Source organism: Carcharodon carcharias, chromosome 5 (genome assembly GCF_017639515.1).
Source record: "Carcharodon carcharias isolate sCarCar2 chromosome 5, sCarCar2.pri, whole genome shotgun sequence".
NCBI classification, from domain to species: domain Eukaryota; kingdom Metazoa; phylum Chordata; class Chondrichthyes; order Lamniformes; family Lamnidae; genus Carcharodon; species Carcharodon carcharias.
In genome coordinates, this window is record NC_054471.1 from 157,921,771 (window position 1) to 157,936,823 (window position 15,053).

At 40.3% G+C, this 15,053-nt stretch overlaps 1 protein-coding gene across 5 annotated transcripts in view; it reads left to right on the forward strand.

Moving 5' to 3' along the window:
• The window catches only part of snx17 (sorting nexin 17), an 89,026-nt gene that overhangs the window by 55,307 nt on the left and 18,666 nt on the right, over window positions 1–15,053 (forward strand). For 4 of the 5 annotated variants that reach the window (XM_041187441.1, XM_041187443.1, XM_041187445.1 and 1 more), the window contains 2 exons: window positions 7,560–7,763; window positions 9,724–9,846. In XM_041187441.1, coding sequence (XP_041043375.1) covers window positions 7,560–7,763; window positions 9,724–9,846 — 327 coding nt within the window. The remainder of the gene's footprint in view (window positions 1–7,559; window positions 7,764–9,723; window positions 9,847–15,053) is intronic. The other variant, XM_041187446.1, reaches the window with a different exon arrangement.

Here is a 15,053-nt window from a genome sequence, read left to right on the forward strand (position 1 = left end):
CATTCAGGTTGGACGACATCAGCATCGGTCATGTGACCGAAACAGGCTCAAGATAACAAGTTTTATCGAAAAACTCAGACCATTGCAATTGACAGAAAAATACCAAAGATGCAGAAAAGGCAGTGTCATCTTTATCTTTTAAAAACCAAGAGGCTGTAATTGTCTCTTTAAAAGCCTCCCAACCTGATTACAAAATTCCCAAGCCCACCTATAAAGGAATTGGATGTCCTGATACAAAAGTCACAAGTACCTAACTTCATGACCTGCTGAACATACACCTCTTGGAGGAGGATCCTGTAACAATCTAGATATCTGACTTGAGCAGTTTGAACGCATCTAAACAACAACTCGAGTGGGAAAGATTCCTTCGTCACCGGACCCAAAAAGACTACTTTCCTACAATGAGCTAGACATCTGAACTGTTAACTGTTCCTTTGATTTGACACTTGTAGAAGTTCACTGTCGTCTTCAGCTCTATCTTTTGTGAGTGTGTGGTGTGTGATTGATGTAGCATTTGGATTTTTCTGGGTGAGTGTGTGAATAAAAAAAACTTTATTTAAACCCACAAGAGTCTGCTGCTGGATTTTTTAATTGACCATATGCAAAAGGGGGCTTAGAAACACACAAAGCTACCTTTCCAAAGAACAAAACATTGATTACAGAAAGACGGGAAGGGAATTGGGGGTTTCAGCTTAACTCTTTTCCACCTCCCCCCAATCCCTAACACCCAGCATGCCATTCAGTTGTATCAAACTGCTGCTGATAGTACTGTGGGCATCCCTGCACCATATGGATTGTTGCAGTTCAAGAAGGTAGCTCTCAACCACCTTGTCATGGGCAATTAAGGATGGACAACAGATGCTGCCCTTGCCTGAAATGCTTACATCTCAAGAATGATTTTTTTTTTTTAAAGGAGTTATTCTTCAGTTTTACAGGACCATGATCAGACTCTATATGGAGTATTGCATTCAGTTTTGAGCACTATACCTCAGGAAAAAATATTGGTCTTGAAGCAGGTGCAGTGCAAATTTGCAAAAGATACTAGGGCTTAGAGGCAAATTTTGAAGGCATTTCCAAAGCTTTGTAGTCTCTTAAGGGGTAATCTGATCAAGTGGTTCAAATAGGATGGATACTGTTACAGCCTTGGAAACCAATAACTTTAAAAAAAATAAATTCAAGCTCCCAGTTATTAACTGAAGGAATTACGCTGCAGGATTTCACATCTTAAATAAAAACCTTTACCGTACTAGAGTTGAACAAAGCAAGCACTATTAACTTAACGCCTGAAAACCTCAACACAACTCCTTGTTCTACTTTTATTCCCACCCATGAGTTCCCCTATACTTTACAGGATCTTCTGGGACCAAACTAAACTGTGCCATAGTTCTCAGGAATTCACTTTGATTCTCCTCAGTATTCCTGCTATTCTCCAATGTACGAGATTTCTTGGGGTCCTTCCAGTCGCATTCGGCTAGGCGAACCCTCCAACTCCTCACAGTTGTGAACTCCACAACTCAAGCTTGGGCCTCACTGTCTTCTTGCTTAATGATTCCAACTCAGAAAACACCCTTGGTTCTGACAGCCCTCTGCTACTGTTTCCAGCTGCTTTTCAGCTGGTAGATTTTAGTGAGAAAACATACCAATAAAACCCCAAACCAAAAAAAACCCCTGCAATTATCCCCACAGCAATGTGGCACATCTGGGATGTCCAGACAAAGATTTAAACTAATTAACTTTACCTTCAAAACATCCCTTTGATTCTGGGACACACATGAATATTTTGTATCTGATGGGGGCAATTGCCATCTTACCAGGCTCACTGGGCCCATTATGAAGCTGAGAGAGGGACCACCTGTTGCTTGCTCTTTTTCACACCTCTAACCCCTTTAAGTAAACACAGACCATCCTTTGAATTGTAATTATCATAAGAGGTGTTTACCAATTTCTCAAATCCAGGCCTTCTCCCATTTATCTTACATTGAAAAATTCAATTTTCAAAACTCCTATATTAATCATAAAATTAGATATTCATACCAATACAGAAATTATTTCTTCTGGGATAGATTATTTTACATTTATGGCCGAGTTCTTGTCTCGCCCACAAGTGGATTTTTTTTAAGCTACTCTATCAAATTCTTTTGTAATCTTAAAAGCTGTCTATCAGGTTTCCCCCCACAGCCTTCTCTTTCACGTAGAGACTCGGCATGTTCGATCTTTGATGGGTGTAACTTCTCCAATTGTATCATTCTAGTAAATTTCTGTGGCACCTTCTCCTGTGCTTTTTACATAATATGAAGATGAGAACACAACCTCTCTGCTTTTCAATTCTATCTCTCAAAATGAATTCCAATGCTATGCTTGCTTTGTTTTTATAACCTTATAAATGCATCGCCACTTTTAGTAATTCTTTGGAGCCCGCAGCTCCTCACTCCATTTATACTATTTTCCAAGGAGCATATAGCCTCCTTATTCCTTCCAGTTTTCCTCCAGTTTAAAATAAATTAAGCTAAGGAAGGGTAAGGGTTCTAGTTTTTATTTAAAGTACATAAATTTAACTTTTTACTGTATTTAACTTAAGTAGGTTCTTATTTTCAACTAGAGGCATGGCAGGGCAGCTCAGTCCTGTGTTATGTATCGCCTGCAACATGTGGGAAGTCCTAGACGCTCCTTGCACTCTGACCAACCACGTGCAGGAAGTGCCACCAGCTGCAGCTACTTGAACTCCGAGTTTCGGAGGTTGAGCGGCAGCTGGAGGCACTGAGGTGCATCCGCGAGGCTGAGAGTTTCGTGGATAGCACATTTTTAGACGTGGCCACCCCACAGCTTACGGAAGTGGGAAGTGCAGACAGAGAGGGAATGGATGACCATCAGTCAGAAGAAAGGTGTCAGGTAGGTAGTCAGGAAATCCCCAGGGTGCATCTCACTTGAGAACTGTTTTTCTGTGTTTGGAAAAAGGTGAGAATGACTGTTCCTCTGGGGAGTGCAGCCACGCTCATGGCACTTTGAATGGCTCAGCTGCACGGGGGGAAGGAAAAAGAGGGGAAGAGCAATAGTGGTAGGAGACTCGATAGTAAGGGGAACAGACAGGCATTTCTGTGGCTGTAGACGTGACTCCAGGATGGTATGTTTCCTCCTTGCTGCCAGGGTCAAGGATGTCACTGAACAGCTGCAGGACATTCTAAAGGGGGAGGGCAAACAGACAGAAATTGTGGTACATATTGGTACCAACAACATAGGTAGAAAGAGGGATGAGGTCCTGCAAGCAGAATTTAGGGAGCTAGGAAACATGTTAAAAAACAGGACCTCAAAGGTAGTAATCTCGGGATTACTTCCGGTGCCATGCACTAGTGAGTATAGAAATGGGAGGCTCATCCAGATGAATGTGTGGCAGGAGGGAGGGCTTTAGGTTTCTGGGACATTGGGACTGTTTCTTGGGGCGGTGGGACCTGTACAAGGCAGACAGGTTGTACCTGAACTGGAATGGGACTAACAGCCTTGCAGGGAAGTTTGCTAGTGCTGTTGGAGAGAGTTTAAACTAACTTGGCAGGGGGAAGGGGTCCTGAGAGGAGGTTCAGCAGGGGGAGATGCACAGCCAAAATTAAAATTAGAAGAGAGCAAGCGAGTCTGGAAGACATAGAAATTATAGGCCAGTTAAGGCACAAGGTAGTTTGGCATGGTTGGATGGTATTTATTTTAATGCAAGGAGTCTGACGAATAAGGCAGATGAGTTGAGGGCACAAATTAACACATGGAAGTATGATGTCATTGCTGTCACAGAGACATGGTTGAGAGAGGGGCAGGATTGGCAGCTCAATATTCCAGGATATAGGGTCTTCAGGCAAGACAAAGAAGGAGGTATAAGAGGAGGGGGTATTGCAATATTGATCAAGGAATCAATTACAGCAGTAAGGAGGGATGACATCTTAGAAGGCTCCTCAAATGAAGCTTTTTCCTATTCCTGTTAATTTGTACATAAATGCATGTGTTTTGCAAGTACAAGTGCTAAAAGTTCTAAGCTACAGGTAACCTTATTCTCTCCTTTCTTATTTCATAGGAAATAGTGTGTATTCAATAATGGAGGTATAATGGTGAGAATGGTAGTCTCATTATGATGTACAGATTTAAAGACTAGTGAAAATAGGCTGTAGAATACTTTCATCAGTCATTGAATACCATGAGTATATTCAGGAGAATTATTTCAGAGCAGTACATACTGGAGCCAACCAGGGAGCAGGGTATTCTAGACCTGGTAATGTGTGATAAGATGGAATTAATCAATAACCTTATGGTAAAGGAACCTCTAGGTGACAGCAATCATAACATGACTGAATTTCATGTTCAGTTTGAAGGAGAGAAGTGTGGGTCTAAGATTTGTGCTTTAAACCTAAATAAAGGAAACTATAAGGCTGTGAAGAGCAGAGCTGGCTGAAGTGAACTGAGAAACTAGGTTAAAAGGTAGGGCAGTAGAAATGTAGCAGCAACCTTTTAAGGTGGTATTTAATAACCTCAGCAAAGATTTATTCCAGTGAGAAAGCGAGACTCTTTGAGAAGAATGCAATATCTGTGGCTAAATAAGGAAGTTAAGGATTGTATCAAATTGAAAGAAACACTGTACAAATCTGCAAAGATTACTGATGGGGCAGAAAATTGTTCAGATTGTAAGAACCAGCAAAGAATGACTAAAAAATTATAGATGGAGAAAGTAGAGTATGATGGAAAGCTAACTAGTAGTGTAAAAATGGAGATTCTACAAGTATTTAAATGGGAAAAGAGTAACTAAAGCTATTGTTGGCCCTCTAGAGAGAGTCTGGGAAATTGATAGTGGAAAACAAGGAAATAGAGGCATTGAGCAGGTATTTTGCATCCATCTTCACTATTGAAGACTTATAAAACTTTCCAAGAACACTTAAATCAAGAGATGAAGGGCTGGAGGAATTTAAAACGATCACCATTACCAGAGAAAAGTTGCTGGGGAAACTATTAGACCTAAAGGCTGACAAGTTCCCAGTACCAGATGGCTTGCATCCAAAGGCCTTGGAAGAAGTGGCTGCAGAAAGTAGAGATGTTGGTTATATTCTTCCAAAATTCCTTCTGAAAGGTCCCAGTGGATTGCCAAAATTCCTTCTGAAGGGTCCCAGTGGATTGGAAAATGGCAAATGTAACACATTTATTAAGAAAAGGAGGGAGACAGAAATAGTTAGACCAGTTAGTCTAACACCTGTGAATGGAAATTGCTTGAATCCATTCAAAGTGGTTAAAGCAAGATACTTAGAAAAACATAATAGGATCAGTCAGAGTCAGCATGGCTTTGTGAAAGAGAAATTCTATTTAACCAATTTATTGGAGTTTTTTGACGAAATAGCGAGCAAGTTGGGAAAAGGGGAACCTGTAGATGTGGTGTACTAGGATTTCCAAAAGGCATTTGATAAGGTGCCACATCAAAGGTTACTACACAACATAAGAGTACATGATGTAGGGGGTAACGTGTTAGCATGGATAAAGGATTGGTTAGCTAAACTAACAGGAAGCAGAATGTAGAGTTAAATGGATTATTTTCAGGTTGGCAAGCTGTAACTATTGGAGTGCCACACGGATCAGTGCTGGGCCTCAACTGTTTTCAATCTATAGCAATGACTTGGATGAAAGGATGTAATGTATGCTAGCTAAATTTGCTGATGACACCAAGGTAGGTAGGAAAGTAAATTGTCAAGAGGAGGTAGAGAAACTGCAAAGTGATTATAGTTAAATGAGTGGCCAAAAATTTGGCAGATGGAGTATAATATGGGAAAATGTGAACTTGTCTTATTTGGCAGGAAGAATAGAAAAGCAGTATACTATTTAAATGGAGAGAGATTGCAAAACTCCATGGTACAAAGGGACCCTGTGTGTCCTGTTACATGAATCACAAAAATTTAATATGCAAGTACAGCAAGTGATTAGGAAGGCAACTGGATGTTGGTGTTTATTGCAAGGGAAAATGAAATATAAAAGGGAAGTTTTACTGCAGTTGTGCAGGGCCTTTGCGAGACCACATCTGAAATATCATCTACAGTTTTGGTCTCCTTGTTTGAAGAAATATATAATTGTGTTTTAAGCAGTTCAGAAAGTTTCACTTGATTCTTCTTGGGATGAAGGGCTTACCTTATAAAGAAGGGTTGAACAAGTTGGGCCTATACCCATTGGAGTTTAGAAGAATGTAGGGTACTTATATTGAAGCATATAAGATCCTGAGGGGGCTTAATAGAGTGGATACCGGGAGGATATTTCCTCATCTAGGAGAGACTAGAACTAGCAGGCATAGTTTAAGAATAAGGCATCTCCCTTTTAAGATGTCAATGGGGAGAATTTTTTTCAGGATTGTTAGTATGTAGAATTCTCTTCCCCAGAAATCAGTGGAGGCCTGGTCATTGAATCAAGGCTGAGTTGGATAGATTTTTGATGGGACAAGAGCGTCAAGGGTTATGGGAGGCAGATAGGAAAGTGAAGTTGAGAGTACAACTGGGTCAGCCATGGTTGACTGGCAAAGAGGACTCAAAGCACCATAGAGCCTACTCATACTCCTAAGTCCTATATTCCTATGACATTCCCTTGCTCTAACTTTAAGATTATGCTCCCTTTTTCTGGACTCTCACACCAGTGGAAATATATATTCTCTAGCAACCCTATCAAATGCTTTGGCCATTGAACATCTCAATTGGATCACTCTGTAATCTTCTATACTCAAGAGAATAGAAGAGAAATGCCTCCTCCATTTCCTTGTGCTACCAGTCTTCATAATACCTTGTGTGACCGGTGATGGTGATTGTTTTAAATTCCTCCATCCCTTTCACCTTTTGATTTAAGCACGTTTGGAAAGTTTTCTAAGTCTTCAACAGTGAACATAAACACAAAATACCTGCTCAATGCCTTTGACATTTCCTTATGCGACCAGTCTTCATGATTTAACCCATTTAGCCCTGGTATCATTCTGGTGAGTTTGCTGCACCCCTTCCAAAGCCAATATATCCTTCCTGGGTGTAATGATTAGAACTAAATGCAGTACTCCAGAAACAATGTAACCAGAAGTTTGTACAACTATAGCATTGCTTCTATCTCTTTGTATGACAGCCCCCTTGAGATGAGGGCTAATATTTCACTAGCCTTTTTTACTTGTCCCCTTTTCCGAATGACTAAGACAGTATTTATCTCTCAGCCAATACTTAAATAAATGACCAAACCATATTTTTTTTTGCTGTTTGTGGGACCTAGCTGTACACAAATTAGGTACCACATCAACACAGTGACAATACTTCAACAGTACATCATCAGCTATAGAATGCTTTGGGAAATCCTGAAATCATGAAGACATCATGCAAATGCTTTTTCTTTCTATATGTAAAAATGAATGTGTCACCATGTTGTGGACTATCCCGCTTTCCTGATGGAAGGAAGCAAGATTCTTGTGTGCGTTAGTATGTTTTTTAATAATGTGCATAATTTTCTCTTCCATGTTAACAAAGGATTTTGTCACCCTTAAAGGACCAAGCTGTGAAGATGTAAATTGTTGTGTTTCTATGCAGTTTATCAGTCTGGCTCAAACGCTGAAGTATTATGGATATATCAAGTTTGACCCTTGCATCACTGATTTTCCAGAGAAAGGTTGTCATGTAATAGTCAGCGCCGGTAACAATGAACTGAATTTTCATGTCAAATTGCCCAACGACCAAATCAAAGAAGGTAGTTTCAAGGTCACACGCATGAGATGCTGGCGTGTCACTTCCTCAGTAAGTATTACAGGAGGGTTTTTAAAAATATTTTACTGACCCGTTATTTACCGGCAAATTTGCTGCAGGAAGTTCTCCACTTGTTTGAAAGGTTATTAAAATTAGAAGCTATACTCTTAGCTCAAACTGTTCAATATAACTTGCTTGAAATTCCTTGTTTTATGCTTTCAAATATTCAGGAAAATTTACAGATCCTGTGTAACCCAAGGAGAATTAAAGTTTTATTCAGCTGATTTTCTTAGAATAATCTTGTGACAGCTTTGGCTCAATAGTAGCACACTTGCCTCTTTTGACAGAAAATTGAGCATTCAAGCCCAACTCCAGAGCCTTGAGCACATAGTCTAGACAAATATTTAGATTGAGTACTAAGGGAGTCCTGCACTGTTGGAGATGCAGGCCTTTAGATGAAATGTTAAACTTGGGCTCTATCAGCCTGCTCAGGTGGACTAAAAGTTCCTAATGGATTATTTGAAAAAGAGCAGGGAATGTTCCCGGAATTCTGACCAACATTTATCCCTCAATTAAAATCATGAACATTGATTATCTCAGCTTCCAGTGACATGTCTGCTCCTTTTAAGTTCCATTATTGGGCACAATATTCTAATCTAATATTTCAAGAGTGGTACAGGATTAGCAACCTAGAAGTTGAGTCCAAATCCTTGTATGACAAATTTAGTAATTTGTAAGCAATAGGAAAATCTACTATAAAAGCAGCTAGATTAAATCCTTCAGGGAAGAAAGCTGCTACTCCTACCCTTCTGACCCCATTATACAGTTGACTCAGTCACCACCTGAAGTTGTTTAGCAAACCACTCATTTGTACTGTTGCTACATCAAGAAAGCAACCCACTCTACTTGGGGCAGCCAAGGGTGGCAGTAAGTAAGGCATTGCCAGCATGTGTCTCATCCTAAATAATGAAAACAATTCCCTGAACTACTAGCCTGACTACTAAGTCTATCATGAACTTGTTCCCAATGTTAGTTATGTCATCCTGAAGTCATGTTGACCCTCAAATACATCTTACTTTTTGGTCTCCCTCTCATCTTTCCCTGCTCTTAAGGAAGATGATCACTAATTAGTTATTGTTAAGTCAGAGTTTTTGGCCTCACTATTGGGCATCTGATACCAGGATCCTTCTTAGAAAAAGCATGGTGAACAGCACTCCAAAATTGAGTGCATTCCCTCCAATTACAAGATTATCTTATTGAATGGTGTAAAATGTATCCTGTGCTGCTCCTAAGCAGGGCAGGTGAGTTAGAGCCATTGTACTTGCATGGTGATTACATTTGAAAATAATTTTTGCAGGGTCTCTATAGACACTTGTCACACTTTCTTGAAGCATAATTCCCTTGCTTGAATAACAAGCGATGTGGTGCTAATCTAGTGCGTGCACCTGCGGCCTGCTTTCAGTGCATTTTTAGTACTGTGATATATTTCCCTGATGTTGGGTGATTGAATAAGGAATGATGGTGAGTTCTTCTTATAGTTATCCCCATTCTTGAAATTCACCTTCAGGGTCCTCCTTAGGCTATCCTTCGTTCCTCCTCTTCCTATGGTTTGAATGAATTGTCCTTTGCTCTAAACTTATTAGTTTTGATCTCTATGACAGTTTAATATTTTATAATTGATTTTATCAATAGTTTAGTTTCTCTTTGGATGCTTTTAGTGATGAATCTCAATGTTATGAACCGTATTTTCCACTATTTAAACCCATATGCTAACTTTAGTTAGAAAAATTGGTTATTCTGAATCTACAATAGTGTTAAGCAACCATCTATTTTCTTTGTACACACTGACTTGAATAAGAACTGCTCACGCTAAAAGCAGTTATGTTCAGATTACCATGAACCAAATTGCTATACATTTAGACACTTGGTGATCAAAATGTTGAACCAAATTGAGATCTGTTTAAGCCTATTTGTATTTTTAATTGTAATTATTTTTGTTTTTAAATGCTAGCAAGTTCCACTAATGAATGGCACAGCAAATAGCCCAGGAAAGACTGAGACTAAATTGGAATTGGCTTTTGAGTATTTGATGAGCAAAGACCGACTCCAGTGGGTGACCATTTCCAGCCCTCAGGTGAGGCACACGTTTGGTTTTGAACAATAAAATGTTTTACCTGTGGTGGCCCAATAGTAAAAATAAATGAGCAGCTCTCTTTATCACTGTTAGAATGATTGAATCATATGTGATATGCACGTACTTGTACTCGGCCGCATTGCTAGGTGGGGTGGTTTCGCTTCAGTGAATCAACTCATCACATTAAACAGTAGATGACTACTTTTTGTTTTAGGGGAAGTATAATAGATTGCATGTGTGACAAAGCATTGATAAACTTAAGTAGAGTACTTTTAAAATGTCTGTATAAATTTGTTAAAGATGCAAAATACTTGAGAGGAAAGGTGGTCAATTTGGGAATGGTATTTACAAGCAGCTATTGTCTTTTGAATGACTGCAGCAATTGAAAACAAGCTATAATTACTTGAATTTCACACTTTATAGAAATGCTCATAAAGGGCTTGCCTAACTTGACAGTTAAATATCATAACCTTGCTCCAGATTGACCATTAGCAATGCAGTGAAAAATTCAGGAATCAATGTAATTTTTAAATATTGTTGTAAAAAAGGACATGCTGATGAAGCTTTTCATCTTGCACTTGACAGAACAGATGCATGAATGCCAAATTTCAAACAACAATTCATTCTGCATGAGAAAAGGGTGCTGATTGGTTGGCAATTTAGCTCCGATTGGTCAAGGCGTTGCCAAGGAGAATGTACCAGAGAGCTATTGTTTCCTTTTGTTTAGTTCAAAAGAATTACAATTCCTGGGCATTTTCCTTTTGCACACAGGAAATGTCCCTGTGTATGAATATATATAGCTTCTAGCAAGTGTAAGTAAACTACGTTGCGAGCCTGACTGATAAACTTAAATTAGTTGTTAATGTAATTAGTACACTCAGATTGCTCCCTTTTGAAATTTGGCATTCTTGCATCTGCTCTGATGAGTGCAGGATGAAAAACTCTGACAGCATGTCTCTCTTTTCAGCAATACTTGAGTTCTTTATTACCATGTGACAATTTTTGAATCGCTAATTTGGTTAGGAATATTGTCGGTTTGCTTTTTCCTTTGATGAAAGTTGGCTTCAAGGCTGGCACATTCCTGCTAAACTTTTCTCCTTTTGCAACTCTATCCATTGCCATCCTTTTCCTTCAGTATCTCTTCTTGCAAAGTTTAAAATCATCTACCCCCAATAATGAATGTATTTTAGCTCAGTCTACAAGTTCAAGTTACAAGCTTAAAACTATCAGTGCAAGGTACATTGCTCATTCCTAAACCTGCTTATTTTGGGATTTCCCTGTGCTCTTTGAGGGTTGGGACACTGATCTCATTTTAATTTCTAGGCTGATTGTTTTCTGCCAACAGGATTTGCCTGTGTGAGAGAATTTAAATTGGGAAAGACACTATCATTCAGTATATGGCTGATGTTAACTACTTGCATAATGCCCAAAATATCAACTTAATGTATACATGAACTGTTTAAATTTGGGTACGGGCTGAAAAAATAAAATGGCAGCTTTAGCTACTGGTGCTACACGAAATTTTGCATTTTTCATATAGGGAGCACTTCCCTTAAATCTGCCAGATGTGAGTCGGAGGCCTTATCTGTTCCTTCCTTGCCCTGTGGAAAGAGGACAAGGCTTCATTTGGTAGTATAGTTGAAATTTGAAGCTCAAGTGCAGAGAATCAACAAAGTTTCATCCCATCATGAGCAGCATGATGAAGCCTTAGTCTCTGAATTTCCCCAAAATCTCATCAGGAATTTCATCAAAGTGAATTTTCCATTGACTCATATGAGCTGCCTTCAATGATTGCAAGAAGGCAAAGGAGTCTTTGTAATTGATACTGTTGTCAGAGAAACTGTAATATCAGTAACTGGTAAGATGTCTTGGCAGCATCAAACACATAAAATCGTACATAAAGGTACTCCAGTGTTGCACTTAACAATATGTTCCTTTCTTTTTTAATGTTGTGAACTTTTAAAGTGGAGGGATTTTTCCATGAAACCATGAAATAAAGTCAGAACATTGTGCATACTTTATGTGGGGTAGAATTGACACTCCACTGATGCTACTGGCTGTACACGTCCAGCGTGATCTTCAGTTTCTTGAAGTAGCTTGGTTAGCTAGAGATAGCTACTCATTTGAATTACTTCAAGTATCATTCGAGAGTGGTTATAAATGTTATGCTTGCATTCAGTAAATAATGGATCCATGTGCCTGGACACTCTCTACCTTCACTTGTTCTTTGCCCTTAATACCCATGTTTGATCTGCCAACTCCTGATCCCATTGTTGTATAGTATGATCCAACTGAATTAAATGCCTGAAATAAGGTTTCTCAATCGGGGGGTCCATTGCCTCGTAGGGGTGCATGAGAAGGTTTCAAGTGGTGCGCCAAAAATATTCTATACTATAACCCCACACTACCACGTTTACCATCAAAACATCAATGGGTCCTCCACTTCCAAAGCTGCTTCTGGTAAAATCCAATTGTTGACCTGTTTTTATTTTTTTGGCCGCCTTTCAGCCTCCTTCTCCTTAACCCAGCCATGCATGTGTAATGTTAACTGCAGCAGCCTGGCTGATGTTTGTCCACTTCCGCAGCCTGTACACACAGTATAGTAGCATGTTGGCATCACTGGAGCTGGACAGCAAAAGGAACAGGTAAACACATTAAAAACTAGGAGCAGGAGTAGGCCACGTGGCCTATAAAATAATGGCCGGTCTAATCTAGTCTTCCTTCCATTTTCCTGCCTGTTCCCCATAACCTTTGACTCCCTTGCAGTTCAAAAATCTGTCTACCTCAGCCTTAACTATATTCAACATACGAATTAGGAGCAGGAGTAGGCTACTCAACCCTTCGAGCCCACATCCCCAATCAATAAGAGCATAGCTGACCTGATTGTAACCTCAACCCCATATTCCTGCCTACCTCCCGATAACCTTTCACCACCTTGTTAATCAAGAATTTGACTGCTCCTTCTCAGCCCGTTGGGGTCAGGAATTCCAAACATTCACAACACTTGAGAAGAAATCCCTCCTCATCTTAGCCTTAAAGGGTGACCCCTTATTCTGAAATTATGCACCCTGTATCTTGATTCCCCTGCAAGGGAAAACATCCTCCAGGCATCCATCCGGTCAAGCCCCCTCAAAATGTTGTTTCAATATGACCATCTCTCATTCTTCTAAACCCCAATGAGTATAGGCTCAACCATTACTCGCAAGACAATCCCTTCATTTCAGGAATCAACCTAGTGAACATTCTCTGAACTGTCTCCAAGTTGATCCCTTGGATAAGGAGACCAATGATGATACAAAGATAGGTGTGAAAGGAAGTTGTGACGAGAAGTCGAGGTACAGCACTCTAGGTGTGGTCTCGCCAATACCCTGTGCAGTTGTAGCAAGACTTCTCTACTCCATACCCCCTGCAATAAAGGCCAGAATTCCATTTGCCTTCCTAATTACCTCTGCCCCTGTGGGTGGTGCAGGTAATGTTTTTCGCCCTTGTTTGTTTGTCTTTCTGTAAATAATATATCACAAAAACTAATGACTGGATTTCAACAAAACTTGGTACACAAATTGGGTATGACCCAAGGAAGAAGCAATTAGTTTTTGGCAAAGATGCGCATCCAGACCCTGGAATTTTTCGAGGTCCGCCAACGTTGAGAGATAGAGTAAGTTGGCTTTTTTTTTAGAATATTGTGGATTGTCTGAGCTGTTGTGGTAAAATTTGTCACAACTGTCAAAATGTGAGTAAAGTTACAGGTGGTTAGATATGGATTGGTCTGAAGTCTCCTCAGTGAGATGAAAAATCTGAATAAAAGGATTTTGTTTTTCAACCTTGTCGTTACAAAGCATCAACCAGACATGGAAAAGCCTCAAGGAAGAGCTGCGTAATTGTATTAATGTTGAGTTAATGCTGCATGGCAGAGGTATGGGCTCTACTGAGTGCCCTCTTCACTTGTTACTAGCTGTACCTGCATGCTAATGTTTCGTGATCATGTGCAAGGTTACCCGGATCCTTTGTACTGCGGCATTCTGTAGTCTCTTTCCTGCGGCATTCTGTAGTCTCTTTCCATTTAAATAATATTCTGCTTTTCTATTCCTCCTACCAAAGCAAGACCATAAGACATAGGAGCAGAAATTAGGCCATTCAACCCATCGAGTCTGCTCCGCCATTCAATCATGGCTGATAAGTTTCTCAACCCCATTTTCCCGCCTTCGCCCTGTAACCTTTGATCCTCTTACCAATCAAGAACCTATCTATCTCGGTCTTAAATACACTCAGTGACCTAGCCTCCACAGCCTTCTGTGGCAATGAATTCCATAGATTCACCACTCTCTGGCTAAAGAAGTTTCTCCTCATCTCTGTTCTAAAAGGTCTTCCCTTTACTCTGAGGCTGTGCCCTCAGGTCCTAGTCTCTCCTACTAATGGAAACATCTTCCCCACATCCACTCTGTCCAGGCCTTTCAGTATTCTGTAAGTTTCAATCAAATTCTCTTTTTCCCCCCCCCCCCCGCCTCATCCTTCTAAACTCCATTCAGTATAGCCCCAGAGTCTTCAAACGTTCCTCATATGTTAAGCCTTTCATTCCTGGGATCGTTCTCGTGAACCTCCTCAGGACCCTCTCCAGGGCCAGCACATCCTTCCTGAGATATGGGGCCCAAAATTGCTCACAATATTCTAAAAGTGGTCTGACCAGAGCCTTATAAAGCCTCAGCAGCACATCCCTGCTTTTATATTCTAATCCTCTCGAAATAAATGCCAACATTGCATTTGCCTTCCTAACTACCAACTCAACCTGCAAGTTAACCTTAGGAGAATCCTGGACTAGGACTCCCAAATCCCTTTGCACTCCAGATTTCTGAATTCTCTCCCCATTTAGAAAATAGTCTCTGCCTCTATTCTTCCTACCAAAATGCATGACCTCACACTTCTCCATGTTGTATTCCATCTGCCACTTCTTTGCCCATTCTCCTAACCTGTCCAAATCCTTCTGCAGCCTCCCCGCCTCCTCAATACTACCTGTCCCTCCACCTATTTTTGTATCATCTGCAAACTTAGCCAGGATGCCCTCAGTTCCTTCATCTACATCATTAATGTATAAAGTGAAAAGTTGTGGTCCCAACACTGACCCCTGCGGAACTCCACTAGTCACCAGCTGCCATCCTGAGAAGGACCCCCTTATCCCCACTCTCTGCCTCCTGCCAGACAGCCAATCATCT